Genomic DNA, 27,980 nt, shown 5'->3' on the forward strand with positions numbered 1-27,980 from the left:
TCAGTGGCTTCTGTCCCCACTCACCATCCCAAATGCCTCTCAAGAAGGTCCGTGATATCCTCTTTGTTGCTGAAAACACTAGATACTTGTAACTTGTCCTTCTTCCTGACCTCCTCTGACACAGTGGGCCAGTCAGACAGAGGTGTGGGATGCAGATGTGGAGGGATCCTGACCCCAAGGTTTGAGGGCCAGTGGTCTGTCCTCGGGGGCATCTCCTGCCGTCACTCTCGAGTAGCATCTGGTGTGGTTGTGGTCGGCTGTAGAACATGGTATGTCTCCACTGCCCTTATCCTGTCGATCCTCCGGAGGCTCCATGGTGTCTAGAAGTCCTTCATTTACTTAAAAGCATTGGTCAGAGAAAGGTTTTTTTAAGCAGTTTTATTTACCTACCTACAAAAAAATGCACCTATCCCTAGTGCATAGCTGGGTGACCTTTCACAAAGTAAAACATGTATCCACCTTTCAGACCCAGAAAAGAGCTTGGCCAGCTCACCCTCATGACCCCTGCCTGTCGCCAACCCCTCGTCTCCCAAAGGTAACACTACTCTGGGGAAGCCCAAGTGGTTTTAATTATTTTCTTTTAAGTAGACTTTCTTCTTCTTTTTTTAATGTTTACTTATTTATTTTTGAGAGAGAGAAAGAGAGACAGACAGACAGGAGCACAAGCCCAGAGGAGCAGAGAGAGGGAGGGAGAGAGAGATTCTAAGCAAACGCTGAACTGTTAGCACAGAGCCTGAGGCAGGGCTCCAACTCACCATCCCGTGAGATCACGACCTGAGCTGATACCTAGAGTTGGATGCTTACTCTCCTGAGCTACCCAGGTGCCCCTAAATAGACATTTATTTGTAGAACAGTTTCGGGTTCAGGACAAAGTTGAGTGGAAGCTACAGAGAGTTCCCAGATACCTCTTGTGTCCACACAGACAACGCCCTGCGCGCCACCCCCCCCCCCCCACACTGTCCATGTTCCCCATCAGGGTGGCACATGTGTTACAATTGACGAACCCACATTGACACATCACAGTATGGACCACAGTCCATAGTTTACCTCTGGGTTCACTCTGGGTGTTGTGTGCTGTAGGTTTTGACTGTGTGTAATGACAAGTGTTCTGGACGTTTTGACAATTGTCCATCACGCTCGTGTCCTGCAGGGTAGCTGTATCTCCCTGAGATCCTCTGCGCTCCCCCCCCCGTTCAGCCCTCCCTCGCCCAAACCTCTGATAACCACCGATCTTTTTACCATCTCTGTAGTCGTACCTTTTCCAGAATGTCATGTCGTTGGCATCATACAGCCTGTAGCCCCCTCAGCCTGGCTTCTCTCGCTACGCAGGTGCATTTAAGTTCCCTCCGTGTCTGTTCGCAGTTTCCTCGCTCACTTCATTTTAGTGCTGAATCATGGGCGGACACAGGCATAGGTTTTTGAAGAAAGGAACTGGACTGAGCATAGAGCAGTTGTTACTCCTGAAGTGTCTTCTTTGTATCTCATGCTGTTAGGACTGACACATTCCTCTCCCTGCTCAAAGTGCAGAAGGGCCTGGAAGGCCTTGAGAGGCCATCCTCTGCCTTGAGCTTCTGCCTCCAGAGCACCATCAGAATACAAATATGGCATGCGCGGGGGCTCCGGCCACCACACCCTACTCACGTCATGTTTTGATGTAAATGGTCCCACGGAGATCAAGTTCTGTTTACTGGGGACAGACCGCATGACAAATAGAAGAATGGTCCAAACAGCAGAAGTTTCTTTCCCACTCGTGTAACAGTTTGTGGAGAAGCCTCCATGAATCTTCTCCGTGAATCTGGGACCCAGGCCCCTTCTGGCCTGTGCCTCCAACACCCCCCGGCCCTGTCGTTTCCTTCATCTAGCTAGAGTCACGCATGGCCTGTTGGGACAAACCATTAAGCCGAAGTCTTGCTCCCAGGATTGATGTCACATTTTAGTCAGCTGGTCACCCAGTGTGGTCCTGGGGAATGGCTTGGTGATGGGCAAGAAAGTTTTAATGATGAGTTTGAAGAGGCACAAGGGAGGGCGTAGCAGCCTGGGGAGCTTCGGGGTGGGTGCTAGCCTGGGGCAGCATGAGGGCGACTCTGAGTTGGAGCTGAGATCCCACAAAGGGGCTGGAACTTTCCCAAGTCATGGCTTTACCACGGCCCACCTGTGTCCCGCAGGAAGATGCCAACTTGTGCCGTGGGACCACCGAGGGGGTCTCTGCCTCTCCTCTCTCCGTGCCTGGAGGGGAGCACAGCGAGAGTGATGACATTGTTCTAACCAGCAGGACCCTGACTCCACCCCCCCCTTCACCTCCTCCCCGTGCCTGATGTCAGTTTTGCGGCTCAAGCTAGGGTCTGCTTCTCCAAGTGGCCTTCTTGGCCTTCTTATGGCCGCTTTCAAGGGTGGGAAGGAAAAAGGGGATGGCGGTGAGAGGCCTCAGGTCTGGGTTACATGTCGAACAGTCCCCCTCTTCACCTTCCGGTTGGTGAGTGTGACCATCCTGTGGCAGACGTCAGGGTCCCTTTCACTGTGACTTTCAGGGAAGGCCGGGGAGCTGGAGTGGGTGCCCTTTGCAGAGAACTGTGGCCTGAGAGGATTATGAAAGTTAAACAGGAATAACTTAAGCACGGGCCATCTGCGTGGGAATTGGGGAGTTCTGAAACTGCCTTCCTCCACACCCCCTCCGCCCCCTCCGAGGCTGAGGCCTGCCAAAGCCGTCTCCCACACACCTCACCAGAAAGTCCCTGGCTTCCCTCCCAGCTGCCTTGCGACTGACCTCATGAGGTGTGAGAAGGAGGAAAGGAATCTACATTTCAGATGAAGCTTCCTTCCTCCTTTCTGAGAAGTGGTCCAGGCCGCCCGCGCCTGCCAGGTCACGCACACAGCTCCTCAGAGCCCGGGGCCCTGTGGCTCGTCCAGTCTGCTTGGAGAAGGAGCCAGGGAGGCTGGGACCCGGAGCCTGTATGAGTTTGTTGGGGCTGCTGTAACAAATGACCGGAGGCTGAGGTGGCTGAAAATGGCAGAGATTCATTCCCTCTGGAGGCTGGAAGGTGGAGGTCAAAGTGTCATAGGGCCATTGGTGCCTCTGAAGGTTCTAAAGCAGAATCTTTTGCTTGCCTCTTCCGGCTTGTGGTGGTTGCTGACAATCCTTGGGGATTCCTTGATTTGTGGATGTATCACTCCAGTTTCTACAAGGCTGTCTTCCCTCTGTCTCTTCTTATAAGGACATCAGTCATACCAGTCGAGGGCCAGCCTCCTCCAGTATGGCCTTATCTTAACTAATGACATCTTTGAGGAGCCTGTCTCCAAATAAGTGACATCTGAGGTTCCTGGTGAACATGAATTTGAGGTGGGACATTGTTCAACCTGCAACAGAGCCCCACCATCCCTCCCTTTCCCTTGGCCCCAGAGCAGGCCCTTACCCCACATAGGCTCCCCTGCTTTCCTGTCCAGGGCCCAGGAGTGGTTACCCCGAAGTAAAATGGCATCCCCTCGCTCCAGGAAGGCCTGGCCTAGCAAGTGGGAGATCACGGAGCCCAAATCTCTCCAGGGACAGGCAACTACATGCCCAAGGGACCCCCACTTGGAATTTTTTCCCTTTTTATGGAGATGCTTCAGGATTTCTTGGCCCTTGGCCAATCCCAAAGGGAAAGAGCCCTCCCAGCCTTCCCATGGGCCACTCCAGACCAAAGTTTACAACCCAGATGGGAAAACTGGCACCTGGCTCCATTAGTCTCAGCTACCAGCCTCGTTTGGGGTCTTCTCCATGGCAGCCGCTAGGGAAGCTCCACCCAGCGTCTTCCGGACTGACCAGCCCTTCCCCTGGGGAGCTGAGGTCCTCTTGCTTGGAGATCTGTGAAGGAGTGGTGAGTTCCTGGGCCTCTTGTAACCCAGCTGAATATTTTCCAGGTTACCTAACCAAACTCCTGCAGAACCACACCGCCTATGCCTGCGATGGGGACCATTTGAATCTACAGTGCCCTCGGCATTCTACGATAAGTGTCCAGTCGGCCTTCTATGGGCAAGATTACCAAATGTGTAGCACCCAGCAGCCTGCCTCCCAGAGGGAAGACAGCTTAACCTGCGTGGCACCCACAACACTGCAGGTATTATCTTTCGTAGATGTTTTAGGATGATAAAATGGTCCTCTCTCTCTCTCTCCTTCTCTCTCTCTCTCTCTCTCTCTGTATATATGCTTGTGATTATATAGTTTGCTCAAAGCAAACCTGATCCACGAAAACCCCAACGTATACAAATCACCGGTTTCACAAGTGAGCTATTATCTGCTTCTGAAAAAGGTTCTTCACCAAACAAGACTAAATGGGATTCCTGCCTGCTGGGGAGCTCCCTTAATACGCTTGCCTTACGAATTTATTCAGAGACGTACTCCTCACTGCCATAAAGCAAAGTACAGTCGTGCTGGCCTTCACCTTCCAGGACCACCTGTCCCGTCGATACCCCAGTAGAGAGGGAACATGACTCCTTTAGTGGAAACCACGGGGCAGACAGTCGAGATCCTGACCAACTTCTCAGAGAATGCTCTCGCGGAAGGGAAATAACAATCATGGTCTTTTTTAAAAAAAAAAAAAATGGTTTTCTTCTCCAGTTGTAGATAATGACATTATTCTTGTTTCGAGCTTCTTTGGGCGGCCTCTGCTGATTTGCTTTTCTGTCAGATAGTACCAGGAATTTGGGGAGGGGGGCGGCTAAGACTTTCTTTTGGGGGGGGAGGGTTGGGATTAGCAAAAGATTTGGTATAGGATGAGGTCAAGACTAGTATTTCAGTGGTAATTTTAGACTATTCATGGCTCTTCGACTATTTTTCAGCCGCGGGAAATGGGGGGAAAGATAAATTTGCTAGGAAGACTAAGGACTGATGGGATTGGTGTTCATGCCGTGTAGCTCTCTCTGAGGTCCAAAGAGGAGAAGCCAAACTCATGTGATAATATAAGGATTTTTCTATGTCTTACACCACTTACTGCTTCCGTTCCAAGCGTCTTAGTATCTGGAATGGCCATGTGATAGGTAGAGATGCCAGCTGAGTAGCCAAAAGGATGTGTTTGAGTAAAATCCCTGGACGTGGCTTCCACACCCCCGAGGAGAGGCCACCTGTTGCTTCTGGAGACCAGCAGCTACTTCCTGTGGGTGCCCCACCCAGCCCCCAGTCCTGTCCCTGGGGTGCCACTCCAGGAGCTGTATCCCAGTTGGCCTGCCCCCAGTCCTTACCCCAACTGCCCTGCCCACCCTTCCCCGCCGCCCCCCCACCCCGGCCGGCGGCCGCTCTCCTAGGTGCATAAAAAGAACACCGGCCGGTGCCATAGGACGGGTGCCCTGCTTTGTGGAAATATGAACCCCTGGCACCCTGGAGCTGCAAAGAATGGGCACCACCCTCGCTCTCCAATATGGTGCCTGGCTCTGCCAGGCAGGCCTGAGGGAAGCGGGCGTTTCCAGAGCCAGGCAGACAAGTTAGCATTTGTGAACACGACTCCGATTGTTGTTCAGAAGGTTTGTTTGCCAGAAACATCCCCCGTGCACTGCTCTTTCATCCAGAGGGCAAGAGATCCTTTATTTTGTGTCTTTTGAGCAGCGTTTGGGAACTGAGGCAAAGTGCTTCCTCCTCCGCAGAGTGAGGTCGCCTAAGGCTGGAGAGAACAGGCGTCGATGTCCACCCCGGGGGCACCTCAGCTGGTCTGGCCCGTGACTGAATGCCGACGGGAAGTCCCCCCGCCCCACGCATCTCTCAGCTGTTAACCCCCTTTGGAAACAGCCCCGCCTCGGGTCCCACTCTGTGGTTGTAACACGCGGAGCCACACAAGGGCTGAGTCATTGCCCGGTGACCCTCAGCCATGAGGATGTGTCCCGTCCTCTGGGGGGGGTCCCTGGGCGTTTTTCCAGATTTCATACCACCTCTGCCGGGCCCCTGAGGTGACAGGGGATGCCTGGTAAGGCCAGCAGCCTTCATGGAGATATTCCATAATCTACCATGAGAGCGTGGCGATTCGGACAGGCTCGTGAAGCTGAGGTAAATGGAGTCCAACAGTAGTGAGTGGATTCTTGGGAAGCGTAGAGTGTGCTGGGTATCCTGTTAGAGGACACTACGTGTAAGACCTGTGTGTTACGGGCAGCGCCTGTTGTGTTTGGAGACAGGAAGCACGGCAGTGAGGCCCCTTTGTGACCCTCCACAGGGCGATTCATGGGCTTTTGCACGGAACAGATTCATTCACAAGGGAGTGTGCACTGCCTGGGAAGAAAATGAGGGAAAGAGAGATTTGAAGGAGAACTTTGGAGCCAAATGCGCAACAGAAGGCCTGAGTTTTCCAACGAGGAAAATTGCCCCCTTGGGGAACAAGTAGGCCCTGTGCCCTCCAGGTTGGCAAGGGTGGGAAGAATCAGCTTTCTAATGTTTACTGGTTGGCCTGTTTTGGGTTGGGTCTCCCAAGGCCTCCCCCAAATGCTGAGTTCTCTGTGGTCTGTGCTCGGCCGTTTCTAAGGATGTAGAGCGACGGCCGTGATTCCTGGTCCTCACAGGGCTCTCTCAGCTCTGCAGCCAGGGGGATGCCTCCCGGAAGGGACCTCCACGTCCTGTCTGGCCCACGCTCTGAGGTCCTCGGGTCTCGCTCGTGTCTCCCGAAGCCTCCATGATGCAGCACTTCAGTCAAAACCATCAGCAACACTTCCACTCGAGGAAGACTGGAAGCTGGGCTTCTGGTGGGGGCCTGGCGCCGTAGGGTCGGGTTTCTTGCTCTGGGACAGACAGGGAGACAGGCAGCCGACCTGGTCAATGCACAGGTGTGTGGTCTCAGACACAGCTCATAGCAGCTCGAAGGTTCTTTGTGTGGCCCCCAGGCCAAGCAGACAGGTGTCCTTTCCTTGTCAGAGCCCAGAGCAGCCCGGGTGTGGGGTCTCACAGACACCGTGTGTGGTTTTCAAGCCTATCCCTTTTCTACTCCCCTCATTTTAGAAGGTGCTGGATGAATGCCAGAACCAGCGTGCCTGCCATCTCCTGGTCAATAGCCGTGTTTTTGGACCTGACCTTTGTCCAGGAAGCAGTAAATACCTCCTGGTCTCCTTTAAATGCCAGCCTAGTAAGTAACTTCTGGGGCGGGGGGGGGGGGGGGGGGGGAGGGGGACAGTGTGTTTGGGGTGTGGATTTCCTGTTTTATTCACACCCCTGATGGAAATTCTCTGCCAGTGGGTGTTTGTCCAACTTGGAAACTTGTTAATAGAGAAGTCCTACCTATTCTTTTGTGGTGTGTGTGTGCACGTGTGTGTGCAGCCATATATCCATGTGCATTCTTCAAATCCTTGAATTCAAAACATCCTTCGTAGGGGCGCCTGGGGGGCTCAGTCAGTTAAGCGTCCGACTTGAGCTCAGGTCATGATCTCGTGGTCCATGGGTTTGAGCCCCGTGTGGGGCTCTGTGCTGACAGCTCAGAGCCTGGAGCCTGCTTCCGATTCTGTGTCTCCCTCTCTCTCTGCCCCTCCCCTGCTTGTGCTCTGTGTGTCTCTCTCTCAAAAATAAATCAACATTAAAAAAATTTTTTTTAAATCCTTCGTAATATGTAAAACCCAGTTGTACCCACACTAAAGGTATCAGGAGTGGCAAGAGGCTGAAGTTGCCTTTCCCCAAAATGGGGAACTGGGTTTTCCTTACTCAAAGGAAGCTCACCATCAGCCGCTGGCCTGTTGTTCTCTCGAGAGGGCCGGGGGGCACATTTGCCACTGGAGCCCCCGGTTCTAGATCTTTCTGAACTTGCTTCTTCCGCTTTCACCTATAGTGGGGGCTCCGCACACAGTGTCTTTTCCTAAGGGGAAAGAAAGAGGAGGAGATTCTGGCCGGAGCAGCCTTTCTTATTCAGATTCTCGCACTTTTCTCAGTTGACTTGTGCCACATGTAACGCACATCAGTTTTGTGATTAACCCGTTAAAACACACAGGTAACTGCCTTTCAGCGAGGAGGTCACACGTGCAGGTGTGGAGAGCCTGCCTGAGAGAAGCCATGGGTAACTGCAGCATTAGAGGCTCCTGGCAACCCCGGAATAACCTGCTGAAAAGAAAGCAAAGTTATAGCAACAATATTTAACCAAACGATTATAGGAAGGCATGATCACTTTAAAAATTCTGCACTGCCACCCCAACGCGTTGGTTTTATTTTCTGCATTTTGTTCTCTCTTGGTTTCTGCCTCTGGTTCCCAGCATCCCCCGCAAGACAGTGGCAGACTAGGTGCCGGAGGCGGGTGAAGCTTTAGCTCATACGTGTGTAGTAGTTTCAAGTGCACATTTGCAGAGAAAGCACTGGAACCTTCCAGCAAATACCCAGCCTTCTGTCTTAAACCCTTTCCTTGCTGGGGCCCAGATGCCTCAGAACGGCCCCTATGGCTCTTCCCCCACGCTGTGTGTTCAAACACACATTCACACTCACATGCACACACTCATTTGCATGCATACCCATGATTGCACGTTCACATTGCACATAGTCACTCATACATGCATACAATCCACCACCCCGTACGTGCTATCACACACACATGCACTGTCACACACATACTCACACGTGCACATGATCGCAAACACCCACACACAGGCCCGAACTTTGCAGACCAGCCAAACCCTCCCCAGGAATCCTCGTCACCTCCTGTCTCACTCGGGAAGATTCCGTCTACATCTCTGTGTTCTTAGTAGTGTCCTTCCCATGGCTAAATCTCAAAAAACGCTGTCCTCCTTCTATGGTGGAAAAGACAACCCTTTTTTTTTTTTTAAGTTTATATATTTTGAGAGAGAGAGAGAGCATGAGTAGGGGAGGGGCGGAGAGAGAGGGAAACAGAGAATCCCAAGCAGGCTCTGAGCTGCCAGCATAAAGCCTGATGTAGGGCTCGATCTCACGACCCTGGGATCGTGACCTGAGTCGAAATCAAGAGTCAGACACTCAACTGACGGAGCCACCCAGGCGCCCCAAAGACAACCCATTTTAAAGCGTGTTCAAAATGTTAACGGTTGAAGGATCTGCGCAGTGAGAATATGCCTGTCTCTTGTGATATTCTTGGAAATTTTTCATAATGCGAAGTTGCAAATGACCAACCCGTAAAAGACGTAAAAAGGCTCCTGTGGAAGTGGCCGAACCTCGACTGTGTCAGTGCCAGGCCACAGCCTTATTACTGTGGCCAGTGATGAGGTCTGATTGCTCATGTCATTTCAGCAAAACACTGCTGAAGCACCTACCGTGCACAGGTGTGGGGCCAGGTGTTGGCGTATGAAGACAACTCCTGTTTTGCAGAACTTTCTTGGATGGCGGCTCCAGCTTGGAGAGCTTCCACGTTCTTTCATCTAGCGAGCATTCACCTCGCATAGCTGCTTCCTTCTTGCCTTTTAGGTTCTAGCAAATATCAGCTTTCTCCAGAAAGATCGTATCTGTCCAGAAAACATCTCAGGAGAACCCTACTCTCTTGGTACTGTGCCAGGAGCTCAGGGGGAATTGAGCCTGGCAGGGGTGCAAGGAAGGCTTTCCTGGCTAGTGATGGGGCTGGGGACTGCAGACTAGGGGTCAGGCACAGAAGGAGCACTTCATATGGAAGGCCGTGGCCGGAGGGAGCAGGGGGCTCTGGGGAGCCAGCAGGAGCACCGGATGGGGAGTTGGAGCAGGATCCCCGGGACCTGATGGGCAAGGAAGGGGGTGGACTCTTTCTGTGAGGGGCATTAAGCAGGGAGGACGCGTGGCTGGGGTTCTCACGTCCCCTCTGGTTGCCCCATGTATAACAGATGCGGGCACAGCCATGTATCTTAGGCTGTTTGAGCTGCTCTAACAAAATGCCATCAACTGGGTGGCTTATAGTCAACAGGAGTTTATTTCTTGTAGTTCTGGAGGCTGGGAAGACCGAGATCAAGGGGCTGGCAGCTTTGGCACCTGCCGAGGGCCAGCTGCCTCACAAATGGCTGTCTTTTTGCTATAACCACACTTGGCAGAAGGGGCGAGGAATCTCTCTAGGGTATCTTTCCTTCGGGGCCCTAATCCCATGCATGGGGACTCCATCCTCATGATCTAAGCCCCTCCCAAAGACCCACCCCCTAGTACCATCAAGTTGGGCATCAGAATTTCAACTCGAATTTAACAGGAACATGATCCTTCAGACCAGAGCGCCTTGGGTAATGTAGACATTGGTGACCTGAGGCCCTGCAGGCTGGGAGGCGGTCCCTGTCACCACTGTGAGAGGAAGGCAGAAGAGAGGTCGTTCCTACCCCCTCCAGCCTCTGTTTCTGCAGCCCTCTCACCCCGGCGGCTCTTCTCTGTTTCTGATGCCAACCCAAGCATGACACTGACACTGATCCTCAGAAGGCACCCCCACTGCTGCAGCCAGGGGCCCGGGGAGCCAGCCCTCATCGTGAGAGCCGACTGTGGGCATTTCTTCCCAGCTCTGCCTGAGTGCAGTGAAATCTGCCACAACGGGAGTATTTACACCAGGGAGATGGGCAAACGCTATAAATCAGGGCTTGCCTGTGGATGATGGGAGAGCTATTTTACCAGCAAACCTCACTAGAAAGAGCCTTCTTTTCTCAAGCAGGCACCCTGCTTCACCTCCTTAAATCTCATCCTTGCAGAGAATCTTGGTTTCCGTGAGGCTTTGGATTTTGGCAGTTCTGGGTTCATAACCCTGTTTGCTGTGTGGCTGCTGCGTGACCTTGGATAGCATAGGGAAACTCCCAGGGTCGGCTCCGTGACCCATCAGTAGAGTGAAGACAGTGCGCCTTCCACACTGTGGCAGAGTGTGTAAAAGCACGGTGTTGTGCACTTGTGCTCAGTAATTGGTAGCTGTTATTCCAGGAGGCAGATTAAGGTCATTCTTGCTGAAGATGTGACTGACCGAAAGGCAGTGATACCCAGATGTTGGGGGGCTGAGGGGAGTCTGCCATGGGTGCAGGCATGAGCAGGGTATACCATAGAGAATTTTAAAAACACAGTAAAAGTAAGTAAATATCTGTCTGCATGTCAATATCGCCCCGTGTGGCCGTTGTAACTAACATCAGTAGTAACACATTCTCATCCTGGCAGATCACCCTCTCTGCCCTTCTGTGGAAGGCCACTGCTGATATGCACATGTGTATCTGTGTTATTAAAGAGGACCCACAGAGGGGCACCTGGGTGGCTCAGTGAGTTAAGCGTCCGACTTTAGCTCAGGTCATGATCTCGCGGCTTGTGAGTTCAAGCTGTGCTGACAGCTCAGAGCCTGGAGCCTGCTTTGGATTCTGTGTCTCCCTCTCTCTGTGCCCTTCCCCTGCTTGCAGTCTCTCTCTCTCTCTCTCTCTCTCTCTCTCTCTCTCTCTCAAAAATAAATAAACATTGGGGCGCCTGGGTGGCGCAGTCGGTTAAGCGTCCGACTTCAGCCAGGTCACGATCTCGCGGTCCGTGAGTTCGAGCCCCGCGTCGGGCTCTGGGCTGATGGCTCGGAGCCTGGAGCCTGTTTCTGATTCTGTGTCTCCCTCTCTCTCTGCCCCTCCCCCGTTCATGCTCTGTCTCTCTCTGTCCCAAAAATAAATAAAAAACGTTGAAAAAAAAAAATTAAAAAAAAAAATAAATAAATAAACATTGAGGGCACACAGAGCCCCCTAGTTTGCAGAATCAGGAAGGGGACTTTGTTACTGTTGTCCTGGTTTTCCCACTTCCCCGGGCTCCTGTCACCCTCCCTGTCCAAACCCACTGAGAAGGCTGTGTATGCCTTTTCTAATCTGAGACCACTGAGCAGTCTCACCCAGCTCTAAAACAAATTCTCTCTCTCTAAGAAAAGGAGCGATTTTGTTAGTGGCCCCACTGCTTTTAGGGCCCAGAAATGTCACTCTTAGGCGACAGCGAATTAGTACATTCTTAAGGAACCAAGTGACACATCATCACACAGCAGTAACCCCACGTATGTAAGGTGACACTCACAGGCCTCTCCGTTCCGAGAGATGGTTTGCCCATAATCTGAGGACAGGATCACTGGAGGCCTTACATGGAAGTGTTGTTTTACTCTGCGTGAGTTTGGCCAGCATCGAGGCCTCCTTTAATGAATGGGCCTTAATACATCAGAGAGATGGTGGCTAATAAATGCACTTCTTGACAGGCCTTAAAAAGTCTTTTCTAATTTTTAAAAATTCTGATAAAGAAAGAAAAAGAAAGAAAGAAAAAGAGAAAGAAAGGAGAAAGAGAAAGAAAGAAAAAGAAGGAAGAAAGAAAAAAAGAAAGAAAAAAGAAAAAGAAAAGGAAAGGAAAGAAAGAGAAAGAAAGAAAGAAAGAAAGAAAGAAAGAAAGAAAGAAAGAAGAAAGAAAGAAAGAAAGAAAGAAAGAAAGAAAGAAAGAAAGAAAGAAAGAAAGAAAGAAAGAAAGAAAGAAAGAAAGAAAGAAAGAAAGAAAGGAAGGAAGAAAGGAGCCAGTCCTTTTAAAAAGAAAAGCTTCCAGTTTGCTGAGATCAGGCTTGGTTTTCACCCTTTCTGGCGAGCTCTGCCACTGGAAGGCATTCTTGACATTTTTCAGCCTTCTCCCCGTTGGAAGGGTGCTTGCTTGAGCTCTTTTTGGTGCGTCTACCCATATGCCCCCTGTTCTGCATCAAAGGCCATCGTTCATTCCGGGCCTTTGAAGTCAGGCAATATTTCGGTGTTGGTGGGATTTAGCGTTTACTCATAAAAAGCACTGAAAAACTCATACCAGTGCGGATGTGACTCACCAAAATCAAACCCTCGATGTCAGGGTCAGACTCAGTGTTCTTTTTGTTCAGAAAAAGAAAACAAAGCTTCTTGGCTTTAGGTTCAAACTTGTTGTATTAAGATTCCGATGAGTGGGTGAAGGGCATTCTACATACTGCTTGGTCACCCCAGAACCTTCCCTCCTCTGATAGTTCCTTGTGTGTTACTAGGCCGTACGGGGATTTGGTGAGCATCTGTAACCTGGCTTCTGCTTCACGCCTGTCATTCATCCTGAGTGTTCCCCTCAGCACGGATTAAAGAACAGCGTAAGGCCGGGGCGCCTGGGTGGCTCGGTCGATCAATGTCCACCTTCAGCTCAGGTCCTGATCTCATGGTTTGTGGGTTTGAGCCCCACATCGGGCTCTGTGCTGACAGCTCAGAGCCTGGAACGTGCTTCCGATTCTGTCTCCCTCTCTGCCCCTCCCCGGCTCATGCTCTGTTTGTCTGTCTCTCTCTCAAAAATAAATAAACATTAAAAAAAAAAAAAAAAAAAAAAAGACCAGTGTCAGGTTTAAACAGCACCAGAGCTGATGGTATCTTGAGATCCTGAAGCTTTCCTCACGGCTGCTTCTCTGGTGTAGAAAGGCATGGGAATTTATAAGTTATGGAAAGGTGGAATTTATATTTGGAAATTATTTTCTTTCATGTTGTAAGTTTGGAGCTTAAGCATCGGGGACTCCAGGATTCAAAGGTCCCAGGGGCCACCATTGCCCTTGTTTTTACCACTTAACGCCTTCCCGCAAGGCTTCAGTGGGGGCTTTCAGATTGGTTTGATTACAGTGCAGGGTAAGGAAAACATTTTACATTTTGGCCTGGCATAACATACACACAACTGAAAGGATTTTTAAAAATTATAAAACAGTGTTTATCCTTTTTTGCAGTGAGGTGCTTTGATGTTTTCTAAACTCTTTGTTTTTTTAAAATTGCTGGTCACGATTTGCTAAATTGATTTCATGAATAGAATAGGCCTTAAGTCACAATTTGGAAAACTTTAACTTGAGATCTATGAGGGATCTGGGCATGGCCTGCACCTCCAATCCAAAAACATGACTGAGTCAGAGAAGTGAAAGTGGGAGCTGGGGGGGATGGTCATGGGGGGTGATCATGGGGGTGGTTGTGGAAGGTGGTCATGGGGAATGGCCATGGAGGATGGTCATGGGGGGGCAATCATGGGGAATGGTTATGGGGAATGGTCACAGTGGTAGTGGTCATGGGCGGATGGCCATAGATGGTCTTGGGAGATGGTCATAGGAGGGGTGGTCATGGGGGGTCATTGTGGGGGGCTAGTTTTCCTTCTTCTCGGTATGTTCTTCCTCCCCACCCCAAACAGCCTTCATTAGCTCCTGTAATTTAGCTCCTCTTGGCTTGTTTGGCTGAAAAATGTACCTGTTTGCGCTGCAGTTGACGTTTCAAAGTAAAAACAAATCTAGAACGAGGGTAGTAGAATGATTTTTTTCTTTAGGAAACATTGGGGAGGTAGGGAGAAGAGAACCACATGTGCAAATAAATGGCCATAGTCCCCTTCATGTTTTGCTTTGCTTTGCTTTTGCAAAGTTTAAGATAAGTGGCAGGCTAGGAAAAGATATTTATAACACGTAAAAGAGGAAGGTTAGCATCCAGACTATATGAATCACTGCTACAGCGTCTAAAAATCCAAAACACAACATGCCAAGGATATGAAGAGGTGGTTCCCAGAAGGGCTATTTTGAGTATGAACTTGATTGATCCATTTAGGGACATCTGGGTGGCTCAGTCAGTTAAGCATCTAACTCTTGATCTCAGCTTAGGTCTTGATCTCATGACTGATCTCAGCTTAAGTCTTGATCTCAGGATCATTGAGTTCAAGCCCACATGGGGCTGTGCACTGGGCATGAAGCCTACTTAAAAAAAAAATTCACCGATACATTTAAAGATCTTAGAACAGGGCTTAATTCAAGGAAGTGCTCAATAAATTTGGCTATTATTATTTTTGAAATATCTTTATTGAAATATAATTTGTGTAGCATAAAGGTCACCCGTTTTAAGTGCAATTCAGTGATTTTCAGTAACTGTACTGAGTCATGTAACTGTCACCATAACCCAGCTCTAGAACATTTGCATCATCTCAAAAAATGTCCTGTGTCCGTGTATTGTCATTTCTCTTTGTCCCCAACCCTCAGCTTCAGGGAACCGCTAACCCACATTCTGTCTCTTCGCTTTGCCTTTTCTGGATATCTCAAAAAAATAGAATCATACACTATGTGGTTCTTTGTGTCTGGCGGGTTAACTGTTACTGCTTTTAAAAATCAAATCAGGGGCGCCTGGGTGGCTCAGTCTGTTGAGCGTCCGACTTCGGCTCAGGTCATGCTCTCACAGTCCGTGAGTTCGAGCCCCGCGTCGGGCTCTGTGCTGACAGCTCAGAGCCTGGAGCCTGCTTCCGATTCTGTGTCTCCCTCTCTCTCTGACCCTCCCCCATTCATGCTCTGTCTCTCTCTGTCTCAAAAATAAATAAACATTAAAAAAATTTTTTTTAAATAAAAATCAAATCATTATGAAACTCTTTTTTTTTATTAATTGAATGCTTTTCCAGTACCTTCTTTTTTTTTTTTTTTAATGTTTATTCATTTTTGAGAGACAGAGGTAGACAGAGCATGAGCAGGGGAGGGGCAGAGAGAGAGGGAGACACAGAATCTAAAGCAGGCTCCAGGCTCTGAGCTGTCAGCACAGACCCGGATGCGGCGCTCGAACCCACGGACCACGAGATCATGACCTGTGCTGAAGTCGGACGCTCAACCGACTGAGCCACCCAGGCACCCCTCCAGTACATTCTTTAAGAAAAAACAATAAACTATATTTTCATCAGCAATACATTTACAGTGTCAACACTGTGTGACATTGCAGAGGGAAATTTTACAGTGGCATGCGGATTAAACAAACACACAGACCTTTTCCTAAATTCTTTGGGAATTTGTGACCTGGTGCAGGGAATCGGAAGGTAGCACGCAACCGCGGCCCGAGCCGCAGGTGCTCCTGGACCGAGATCTTCATACTGCCCTGAAGAGGGACTTTTCACATGCCCTGTTTTTTCCCGTATCCTACCCAAGGAAATAACTCGCTTTTGTATCATTTTTCTTTTTAAATATATAAACGGGGGTGTGTGCTAGAACATTAGGAGGTCCGGCGGTGATGTGTCAGCGGGCCCTCTCCAGAGGTTTAATCCTCAATCAGGCAATCCCCGGTCTTTACCTGTGCAGCTCCAAGACCGCATTTGAGGAAAGGCTCCCTTCAATTAAGGAATATGTGACCTCAGGTGGAGAGAGAGGGAGAGAAACATCCTTCCTGGCCAGACCCCCTTCCGCAAACCCAAGCCAGGAAGTCCTGCCTTCCCTGCCTGCCGACACTACCCCCGCCCCCCAATGTCCTCCTTGTGCACCTGACTGTCATTCCCACTCTCTTCCTGCAGAGGGCGCTGTTTCTCAGGGTCATAGATGCCATGGGCTGGCGGGGCTGTTCCCACTGTCCTTCTCAGGATACAGCCCCTGAGGGCTCGCGTAGGGCTCCCTGAGTCCTTCTGGTGGAAGCTGATGGTGTCGCTGATCTTCGTTTCTGCTTCAGATGAACTAAAAAACAAAACCGTGTGTGAAAACCAAGAGCTGAAGCTGCACTGTCACCCATCGAAGTTTCTCAACATCTACTCTGCGAGCTACGGCAGGAGGACCCAGGAGCCAGACATCTGTTTCTCAGAAGCAGAGCGGCTCCCCCCTTTTGGTACGTGTGTGTGGTTTTTTGAAGTTTATTTATTTTGAGGTGGGGAGGGGCAGAGAGAGAGAGAGAGAGAGAGAGTCCCAAGCAGGCTCACAGCTGCCAGCACAGAGCCCAGTGGAGGGCTCAAACCCATGAACCGTGAGATCATGACCTGAGCCCAAACCAAGAGTCTGACGCTTAACCGATGAGCCACCCAGGCGCCCCTGGTATGTGTTACTATGTGGCTATCGTTAGGGTGCTGAGTGGATTAGGGCCCTGACTCCCCAAGGAAGGAAGCCTGGCAGGGGCTGGTCCCTGGATTAGAGGGCAAGTCGAGGGCAGGGAGGAACCGCCCACATGGTCCCACATCCTTCTGACCCACATTCCCAAATCTGTCCGTTGTGTAGTTGCTTTACACCGAGTAGGTACTGAGCGCCGACTGTAGGCAGGGCCCCATTCTAGGTGTGGGGGAGTCATCGGTGACCAACACAGGGTTCACGTGGCTCTGACCTTCCAGCAGTGGACCAAGAGGTAATGAGAGAACGAACGATGTGTGTTGTATTTCAGGTGCACACAAGTGCCGAGGGGAAGGGCACATTCGGCGGGCGGTGGGTGGGGGTGGACAGGGAAGGCTGGGGTGTACCACAGAGAGGCGTGGTCTCACAGGGTCGTGCTGAGCAGAGACTTGAAGGAGGAGAGGGAGTGAACCTGGGGAGCCGTCAAAGTCACCTGAGGTTATGATTAGTCCGTGCTCTCCAGAACTAACGGGACATATAGACCTGTATCTGGAAAGAGAGATTGATTTTAAGGAATCGGCTCACACAGTGGTGGAATATGGTCAGTCTGACACCTGCAGGGCAGGTCGGCAGTCTGGGAACTCAGATAAGAGTTGGTGTTCAATCTTGAGTCTGAATTTTGCAGGACGGCAGGCTGGAAACGGGCAGATTTTCTATGCTGCAGCCCGGAGGAAAAGCAGGCCTTCAACTGATTGGTTGAGGCCCACCCACATGAGGAAGGGTAATCTGCTTTACACAAAATCCACTAAGTTCAATGTTAGCCCTATCTTAAAAGTATCTTCACAGCAGTCTACCCCGGTGTTTGACCAAACAGCAGGGCACCATGGCCTAGTCAAGTTGAGACACAGAATTAACCCTCACGCATGCTAGTCTGTGGTGGGGAAGTGGCCTGATCTTTACCCGCCGTGTTACCAGAGAGAACGGGCCCCACTGGGAACCGGTGCAGAGAGTTGCACTTTATTCATCAAAAGTAAAATGAGCTCTGAAATGTATTAAATCGCTATGATTTCTTCATGGATCACATGTGAAATGAAACGTTAATTTTTTTTTTTTAACGTTTATTTATTTTTGAGACAGAGAGAGACAGAGCATGAACGAGGGAGGGTCAGAGAGAGAGGGAGACACAGAATCCGAAACAGGCTCCAGGCTCTGAGCTGTCAGCACGGAGCCCGATGTGGGGCTCGAACTCACAGACTGTGAGATCACGACCTGAGCCGAAGTCGGCCGCTCAACCGACTGGGCCACCCAGGCGCCCCGAAACGTTAATTTTAAAAAGAAATTCATACCAAACCAATTATCTTGGATCTGAAAAGAGAGAGCGTGACGTGACTCCAGTGTGCAGGCAAGTTCTCAGGCAAGATGAGAAGAGAGAGCAAAGAAGCCGTTCAGGAGGGACACGGGCCACCAGAGCCCCCCAGCCCAGTGTTCTGGGAAGGAAGGCCCTTCTGTTGAGGACGGCAGAGGGTCTTTTGAAGGGGCAGAGCTGGCATCTAGCTGCTCTTGACCAGGTCTGGGGGAGGGGACTCCCGTTTAACAGGCTTGGCTGTCAAGTGGGGCAGAGAGGTCTTTGTGAGGGTGGCTTCCCCTCGTATGTCACTGCATGCCCCTCGGCCCACCCCACACCCCAGTGAGCGACCTGTGAGTTCCTGACACTCCAGCGTCCCTCTCGTATAACACCCGCATGCGTTCAGAACGTCTCCAGCCCCTCTGCCCTGGCCCCCGCTACTGTGTCAGGTCTGGGTGCTGGTCATTGTGCCATCTCCCTACTCCTAGCCTGCTTTTCTGCCCAGATGGCCAGAGGCATCCTTCCAAAAGGCCAGTCTGATGGCTGTTCTTCTGAACATCCTGAAATGATCCGGTCTCCTTGGCTGGATACGGGAGCCTTGGTGATCTGACCTACTTCTGCACCAAAGGGACCCTCATCCTTCTTCATCAAGTAATCAGCCAAAGAAAATGTTAGCAGACATCATGGCTAAAAGACAGGTTTCCATAGAGACGTTGAGGAATCCTCAGGTCAACCAGCTGTCCTAATGCCATGAATAACCCTTGTTGATACAGGAAAGGTCCGTGAATGCAAGACCGGGCCCCTCGCTTAGCGGTTCAGTTTGAGAAGGTTTGAGCCCTGGCAAAGTCACACGTGCCAAAGCCACGGGCTCATCCTTCCCCTGTGCCCTCCCACCCCTCACGAGCAAGGGCTTCTGTCCCTTGCCCGTTGACTACACGTGAGGTTGAAGATCAAACTGTTCGCCGCATTCGTGAACCACTGCCAAGCCCCGGAGACTGTCTGGGCCTGTGCTCTGCGGTGGGAAGAGGCTCCCAGGGGACACGAAAGGCCCTATGAGGGCTCACATGGAAACCTGGACTATTCCCTCCCGTCAGGTCAGCGCTAAAGGGCAGACCCTGGCTGCCCGTGCTGATGTGTTTTCTCCCTTTAGCTGAATGCTGAGAAGCTGTTCACTTCTTGGCCCAGGAAAGCCACACGGGAGGATTATAAACTGCACTGGGCATGATCCCCCCTCCACCAGACCATCCATTTATCCCTCTTGTGTAAACGCCTTGATATCACCCACTTTATGTATTTATTTTTTTTTTAAGTTTATTTATTTACTTTGAGAGGGAGGAGGGAGAGCGCGCCCAAGTGGAGGAGGGGCGGAGAGAGAAAATCCCAAGCAGGCTCCGCACCGTCAGCACAGAGCCCGACTCGGGGCTCAAACTCACGAACCGTGAGATCAGGACCCGAGCCGAAGTCAGACGCTTAACCAACCGAGCCGCCCAGGCCCGCCCGATATCACCCACTTTCGAAAGCACACCTTTTGACACCCTGCCTCCCACTGACTCCGTCCGCACGTCCTCGGCTCTCCTGCGCTGAGGGTCTCTCATCCGGCCACTTTGCTCCCTGCTTCTGGGCATCTCTCGCCTGGACCATCCGGACCACCTCCTGACTGGTGTCCCGGCCCCCTCTCCTCCCTGATTCCCTCCCCTCCCTTGGCCCTTTCTTCACTTAGCAGCCGGAGAGATATCATTAAAATAAATCAGATCACCATACCCTCCCACCCCTTAAAGCCCAGCGCTTTGTCCACTGTAATTAGAATAAATCCATTCTCCCAGCTGTGGGGAGAATGGATGAATGAACGAATGAACTGTGGGCCATTCGGCACACTCATTCATAGGCTGGGGCCTGTGCACAAGCTCTTCCTTTGGCCTGGAACGTTCTCACCCCACATCTTTGTGTAGCTGGCCCCGTCTCATCCTTCAGGGATCAAGTCAAATGTCCTTCTCAGACAGGTCTCCTGGGGCTCCCCACCAGCATGGCCGCTTGTCTGCGCGGTCCCGTGTTTGTCTTCGTAATGTGGGAACCATCACTTACAGGTCTATGGCCTGTTTCCCTGGGGAAGGGAAGCACCGTAGAGACGGTGTCTGTCTGCTTCCTGCAGGATTCCTAGCAGCTAGAGCAGGGCCTGGCAGGGAGCAGGTGCCCAGGTGACTCTTGACATGCATGAATGAATCCGAGCCTGTCCTAAGTGAGGCGCCCACCCGGAGCTCCCGCAGGTTCACGGTTGCCGGCCCAGAAGGCGGGTCTAGTGTCGTCACGGCTTCCAAACCCTCATGAGTTGCTGGAAATACGGCCTTTTTTTTTTGTAATGTGAAATGTTCCAACTTTTCAAACAGTGATTGAGCCAAAGAAAACATGCCTACAGGCCACATCCGGCCCACAGGCTGCCAGCGGGATCTGTGCTCTGAGTTCCCAGTTAGTACTTGGAGCTCAGCAACATGGCTTTGAAGAAGGGGAAAGGGCCGTTTCTTCTCAACCCTGGGACCTGGCGTGAGCTCTGCAGGATGACCGGTCTAGGCCCGGGTGGTCAGGCCTCCCTGCGGCCTCTGGAAGGTGATGTGCGCACCTTTCCTCTTGTGGAACCCCGTAAGCTCCCGCCTCGGGGCCTCCCCGGGAGCATGCGTGGTGGAGGCCAGCCGGACCTCAGTGACGTCAGGAAACGCAGCTGATGTGGCACTTAAATACCGAGGGAGGGCATTTCCAGGTCCTTCTGGAAGATGATTGCTACGATCATTGTTACTGTCTTGCACCAGTGCCATAAGTTACATTTCACAGAAATAAGAAAATGGTTCGGGGGCGCCCGGGTGGCTCAGTGGGTTGAGTGCCCGACTATTGATTTCAGCTCAGGTCTTGAGCTCACAGCTGTGAGATCGAGCCCTACGTGGGGCTCCACACTAGGTGGGTGGAGCCTGCTTAAGATTCTCTCTGTCCCTCGGTCCCTTTCCCCAGCTCACACACTCCCTCTCTCTCTCTCTCTGAGAGGGAGAGAGAGAGGGAGAGAGCGGGAGAGAGAAATAAGAAAACAGTTCAGCCACAGATGTTACCCATCAATTGAGCAGCTTTTTCCTTTGCAGGGTCTCTTCCAAGTCCTGGTGTGGGAGCGCAGAACAGTTTTTACGTATTGGCGATTCTAGAACAGACGCATTTGATTCTGCTCTGAAATTTCACTTCACATCATGGGTGTTCTTCCATGCGGCCACCAAAATCCTAACAATGCCAGTCCTTTCCTCATATCTTCTTTTTTTTTTTTTTTTTTTTTTTTTTTTTAAATTTTATTTTTTTTTATTTTTGGGACAGAGAGAGACACAGCATGAACGGGGGAGGGGCAGAGAGAGAGGGAGACACAGAATCGGAGACAGGCTCCAGGCTCTGAGCCATCAGCCCAGAGCCCGACGCGGGGCTCGAACTCACGGACCGCGAGATCGTGACCTGGCTGAAGTCGGACGCTCAACCTACTGCGCCACCCAGGCGCCCCTTTCCTCATATCTTCTAAAAGGGATACAGATCATTGATTAGCCATTCCCTAGGGGCTGGCTTATTTTACTGCTTCTGATTTTCAAATATAGTGAGTGATGTATAACAACCTTGGGCTTGTAGCTTTCTCTTTCCTCTGGATTGTTTCCTTGGGATGAATTCCCAGAAGTTTTATACTAAAAGAGGGCGTGGGTATGTTGACAATGCTTTATATGTATCACCAGAACTCTTTTCCAAAACCTTTTTGTATCAATTTAAATGCCTAAACAGCAATGTGTAACTCTGGGTTTCCTTAGGACTCTGGCAGAGGTGTGTGTGATAGTTCTTCGTGGTTCCAATTTAATGGCTATAAAATGGTCCTTTGGGTCTGCCTTTCTCTGAATATTAATGACCTTGAAAGTTTCCCATGTTTTTGTGATTCTTGTATTTGCACTTTGCCCACTGTCACTCTCGCCTTTATTCTTTTCTTCTTTCTTTTTTTCTTTTTGGTGGTGGGACCCTTCATTTTTTTTCGTAAACTTTTACGTAACAGAGTAGAGATGTGGATCCTTTACATGCTTTTCTGCTGTCCCACCCCACGGTATATTTTTTTCTGGACTTGAGTTTGGGTTTGTTATGCGCAGCTGGTTGCTTTTTCGATTCTGTGAACGTTACCCGGCAGATAGGTTCAGAAGGAAGGGGCTTCATGGCGGCGGGGAGGAGGACACCCCTGGTGGAAGTCAGGGCGTCTGCACATGACCTCCGACCCCATGTCGTGACGCCATCACGCTCCCATGAGCACCCTCAGGGGATGCTCTAGTGGGACCGGAGCTCGTACTGGACGTTCCCAAGGACATAAAGATGCTCACGCCTGGGCTCAGCAAAGCCTCTGAGCCCATGCCTGGGGGAAGTCAAACAAAGCCTCTGTTCTGTGTTCAGTGCCCTAAGCTGGTCCCATCTGGAATGTATCAGGCAGGCGAGGCCACGGAGAGTCCTTGGTCACACACTACACCCTGGCCTTGAACAGGGCTCCCCAGCCTTTTCTCTACAGTGACATAGAAAATTCTATTTGTATGGCACAGTAGGGTGAAGGGAGGCAGTACCCAATGCCAAAATCAATGGCTGGGGGGCAGCCCGGGGACCCAAGGGAAATATCCAGCACACCTGTGCCCATTCACTTCTGAAGTTGGGAAATTCTACTCTGAGATGCACTTGGCCTCAGGGTGCAGAGGTTACAGATGCTGGAAGGCTCTTCAAGGCCTTAGACCTTCATCAACACTTTCCTCGATGTCTTCCCAATTTATGCCCAAAGTCCAGTTCCAAAGCCACGCCCACGTTTTTAGGAATTTCTTATTACCCCAGCAACCCCCTTTTAAGTATCAAAACATGTGGTAGTCTTCTGTTTCAGTGTAGCAGAATACCCCCCAAATTTAATGGCTTGAAATAAAAACAAACATTTATTGCCTCACAGTTTCTGTGGGGCAGGAATTCTGGGGTAGTTTGGTTGGGTGGCTGTTGCTTAGGGTCTCCTGGGTTCTGGTGAGGTGGCAGATGGGTGGCCGGCTGGGGCTGCGGTCACCTGAAGGCTGGGCTTCCAACGTGGATCGCTTGTATGGCGGGTGGGTTGGTGCGGTTGTAGGTGGGAGGCCTTCATTCTCTTCCCGTGGGTCTCTTGAGTGTCCTGTGATGTGTCAGGTGGCTTCTCCCAGAGCAAGTGATACAGAGAAACAAATGGAAGCCACACACTGTCACCTCTGCCGTACCACATGGGCCCCACAAACCACCTCTGATTCATTGTGAGAGGAGAGAACACAGAGGGGTGTGAGTTCCAGGAGGTGAAGATGACTAGAGGCCATCGTGAAGGCTGTCGTGGGCTGAATTGTGTGCCCCTAAAATTCATACACTGGAGTCCTAACCCTCAGTACCTCAGAATGCAACCAGATTTGAAGAGAGGGTCTTTTTTTTTTTTTTTTTTTTTACTTTTATTTATTTATTTTTGAGAGAGAGAGACAGAGGGAGGCAAAGAGAGGGAGAGACACAATCCCCAAACAGGCTCCGCATTGTCGGCGCAGAACCTGACAAGGGGCTCTCAGGAACCATGAGACCATGACCGGATCCAAAATCAAGAATCAGAGGGTTAACCAACCGTGTCACCCCAAAGAGAGGGTTTTTAAAGGAATGTTGAAGTTAAATTAAGGTCATGTGGGTGCTAACCCAATATAACTTGTGTCCTTATAAGATGAGGGAGTTAGGACACAGACACACACCGAGGAAGACCGTGTGTGTGGACAAAAGGAGAAGACGGCCATCTGCAAGCCAACGAGAGAGGCCTTGGAAGGAATCGACTCTCTATCTTGGACTCCCAGCCGCCATCTTGGACTCCCAGCCTCCAGAACTGAGAGGAGATAGATTTCTGTTGTGCAAGCTCCCAGCTGTGGTACTTGTTATAGCAGCCCTAACAAAGTAATACTTTGAAATGAAAGTAAACTGTGAAATAAAAGGGAAGACACAGAAGGCTGGTGACTAAGCCAGCTGTGAGACCGTCTTCCAAAAGTAAGATCCCTCTGCGTACTGGTTCAACCAAAGCTAATCCGGTGTCTTATCTTGAGGGTGTTGACCCTTGGAAGTCACTTCTGAAAGGTCTTCGGGCAAGTCCGATCCATCAGGACCTGTAGGTCTTACTGAGGAGAAGGGAAGGGAAGGTGTGGAAGTGTTTGACCACCGCCGGCCCCAAGTGAACACCAGTGAAACTGCATCTCATCACAGAAGGGAGTGAGCCTTCCCACAGACCTGGGCATGAACTTCAGAAAGTTCCCTTGGCTGGGCGTCCACTGTGACATGTCATTTCCTGCTGCAGTTACATTTTCTGGGTGGGCTCCAGGGATCCTGCTGTTTCCTTAATAAGAGAACGAGAAAAACCACCCAGTGGGCCTCAGAGGCTGGGCTAAGGCCATCCCAAGGCCAAGTGTGGGTGGGCCTCGAACTTTCCAGCCAAAGATTAAGGTGCCAGGGGCCCCCACCGCCAAGACAGAGTCACTTGAGAGCGGCCTAATTATCAAAATAAACACACGTTGTGAGGATTAATTGCCTTCAGTTTCAGAGCTAAACAATTGCGAGAAAAAAATTGAATTAAATGGTTGAATATCGTGTTATCAGATGCATTGGGGGTGGAGGATAGTCTGCCAGGAAGAGAGGGCGCAAACAAAATCAGCCTGAGAGGGAGATAATCGCTGGAAAAGAAAATCCCGCAAACAGTTCAGAGCTCAGTGTCAACAAGGATATGGTGAGACCTGAGTCAGACCTGAATTACCTTGGGCCGCTTCCTGAAAACACACTGTGGGTTTCACTCCAACCAAGATAAATTCTTTTAGTCCCAGGGTAATTTAAAGGTGCAGACGCCTGCCTCTGTAAATCACGCTTGTCACAAGTCCTAAGAAAATATAAGGTTTCTAGGGTCCTCGTTCCATTCTGGCGGGAGCGTGGATGGGTAGAACTTTTCTGGATGACAGTTCGGCGGTGAGTATCAAAAGCCTTAATATTTTGAATAGCCTTTGACAAAACAATCTACTTCCAAAAATTCCTGCGGCAAGCATCGTGCTCGTGTGCAAATATTTAGTTCAACGGATGTCCCACACAGGACTGCTGCTTTTTTTTTTTTTAAGTTTATTTATGTATTTTGAGGGAGGAGGAGGAGGGGCAGAGAGAGGGAGAGAGAGAACCCCAAGCAGGCTCCACGCTGTCAGTGCAGAGCCCAACTCAGAGCTCCGTCCCACACCACGAGGTCACGACCTGAGCAGAAATCAAGAGTCAGACGCTCAGCCGACTGAGCCACCCAGGCGCCCCACGTGCAACTGCTTCTAAGGTTCCACGCCAGAAACCATCGGAATGATGGTTGTATTGAGTATTGAACATAGAGCCGGCGCATCCGCAAGATGAAAAACCATGCAATTCTTCGCAGTGATGTTCATGTTAAAATTTTCACAGACACATTAATAAATGAAGAAGAAGGAACACCATTGAGGGGGAAGGACAGTCACACATAGAAGAGACCAGAAGGAGGTTCCTTAAAGGTTACTAGTTCTTTTCCTCGATGGTTGGATTCGCTGGGAATTTCTCGTTTCCTAGTTTGGGCTTCTCTGGGCTCTTCTAGTTTTCGACTGCAAACAGGCATTTCCTTTGTGACAGAAAAAACAACAACAGTTACATCAGACTTCTAGGAATTTCGTAATTCAGACAGCTAGTGACTTCTTCCCAAAGCAGAGACCGTACATCCCATTCTCAGACGTCTTGACTGCAAATCCTGCAGGGTTTGGGGACAGCGGATGGGACCTCTTGAGAGTAAATCCATAGAGTCTGAGGATGTGAAATGTGCCAACGTAAAAGATGGCGGTGTATGGTCCAGGAACGGTCTACGCCCCCACGGGCCGTGCTCAGGAGTTTCCACGGATCCGTGTCTTGTTCAACCTTTGGGATTGTCAGTCTTCGCAATTTTTAGAGTTTGTCGTAATGTTAGCTGTTGTTATAAGTGGACCGAACTTTGTAAGGTCTCTAAAATTCTCGCCTCTGTTCTCTCCTCTTCAAGCTCTTAATTCCTCCCAGTGTGTGTTATTAAAATCGCTTCCGAACTGGTCTCCCCGAGCTTGGTTCTCTTTCTCTCCCAGGGGCTCCCGTGCACTGTCGCTAAAGGACAATAGCATCAGGCCGTCCACTTCTTCAGGCTCCATGTTGCTTAGAGAGTAACGTCTGTCTCTGGCCAGGCGTTCGAAGGCAACCTTTGTCCGTCTCCAGTTTCCTTTTCCTGATCATTCTGTATGGCCTCCCTGCCCGCATCCACTGTTCCAGCTCGCAGTGAGCCCCCTAGCCTCCCCGAGTGATGCTAGCCCACTTGCCTGGGCATTTATGCCTTTCTTTCTTACTTGCCTCTGCCTAATTCATGCTCTTTCTCCCGTGACCAAGCCCCTCTACTCCACACAGCCTGTCATGACCACACTCTGGTTCACACTGATCTCTCCCATCTCTGACCCCAGCACCTCTTGTCCTGGTCACTCACTGCTGACGCTCACTCTCTGTTTTCCATTGTTAAGACATCAGGTCTCATGGGGCGGCGGGTGGGGGTGGGGTGTCTCTCCAGCTGCAGCCCATCCTGTGAGTGAAAAGTAGATGTCTCCCGACTTGTCTTCCTGATGGCACATAGCGTCACTGCACCTCATCCTGTGTGCACGTTAAATTAATATTTACTGATTGCGATGGTGTTGTGCCAGGTGCTGAGAAACATGGCCTCACGTTTATTAGTACGTTTCGTTCATTCATCAGCGTGTTGGAGTTCAAGGACGAGCAAGACAGGAAGAGTCCCTGTCTTCGTGGAGCTTATGTTCACGTAGGGGAGATGGATTCTCAAACTAGACAAATAAAATATATATTTTGGGGTTACACCTTTCATTTTTATTTTTTTTTTAAATATATTTTATCATCAAGTTGACTAACATGCAGCGTATACAGTGTGCTCTTGGTTTCGGGGGTAGATTCCCGTGGTTCGTCGCTTACATACAACACCCGGTGCTCATCCCAACAAGTGCCCTCCTCCGTGCCCATCCTCCATTTTCCCCATCCCCCAACCCCCCCATCAATCTTCGGTTTGGTCTCTGTATTTAAGAGTCTCTCACGGGTTTGCCCCCCTCTCTGGTTGCAACTATTTTTCCCCCTTCCCTTCCCCCGTGGTCTTCTGTTAAGTTTCTCATAGGCAAATAAAATGTTTTAAGGAGTGGCAAAGGGCATAAGAGAAATAAGGACCTTCGTTCAACTTTCTACATATTTTGCCTGTTCTGTATGCAGGGCCCGTTACATAATTTGCGGGGCTCGACGCAAAAAGGAGGGTATGTGACCCCTTGTTCAAAAACCACGTAAGAATTTCAAGGTGGTGACTGCAGGGCGTTACAGTAAGCACCGGACCCTTCTAGCACATGTCAGGAGGCCAGCTCTGCCTATAAGGTACTTAGCCCGTACGATTATAGGGTAAAGCACCTTGGGTGCTTTGATGACACGGAAAATAATCAGAGAGACCATCTTCGTGAGATTTGAAAGTCAGCTCCGTGTATTTCCTTACAGAAAATACCAAGAGCCACGTGGTGGCCAGATACGGAATGTACCATAACGTTCCTGTTGTTCCCTGCCTTTCAGACTGTCTGTCTTACTCAGCTTTGCAAGTGTTATCCAGGAGGTGCTATGGGAAGCAGAGATGCAAAATCATCGCCAACAATCACCATTTCGGGAGCCCGTGTCTGCCAGGAGTGCAAAAATACCTCTCCGTCACCTATGCCTGTGGTAAGAACGCACCCTCAACAAACTTCTCCACGGAAGACCCTGCCTCTTTGGGAGGAGGTGATCATGGGAACGAAAGGCATTTTCCAGCAGCACGCCAAACTGAGGCTACGCCTGGAAGTGTGTTATCTTCCCCAATATTCAAGGGTCTGTTTTTC

General features: G+C 50.4%; 1 protein-coding gene across 5 annotated transcripts in view; it reads left to right on the forward strand.

Moving 5' to 3' along the window:
- The window catches only part of EVA1C (eva-1 homolog C), a 77,152-nt gene that overhangs the window by 32,161 nt on the left and 17,011 nt on the right, over positions 1–27,980 (forward strand). For 4 of the 5 annotated variants that reach the window (XM_058731878.1, XM_058731880.1, XM_058731877.1 and 1 more), the window contains 4 exons: positions 3,898–4,094; positions 6,950–7,073; positions 16,294–16,446; positions 27,682–27,825. In XM_058731878.1, coding sequence (XP_058587861.1) covers positions 3,898–4,094; positions 6,950–7,073; positions 16,294–16,446; positions 27,682–27,825 — 618 coding nt within the window. Of the gene's footprint in view, positions 1–3,222; positions 3,338–3,897; positions 4,095–6,949; positions 7,074–16,293; positions 16,447–27,681; positions 27,826–27,980 lie in introns of those variants that run through there. The other variant, XM_058731881.1, reaches the window with a different exon arrangement.

The sequence above is a fragment of the Neofelis nebulosa genome, chromosome 5 (genome assembly GCF_028018385.1).
Source record: "Neofelis nebulosa isolate mNeoNeb1 chromosome 5, mNeoNeb1.pri, whole genome shotgun sequence".
NCBI lineage: Eukaryota > Metazoa > Chordata > Mammalia > Carnivora > Felidae > Neofelis > Neofelis nebulosa.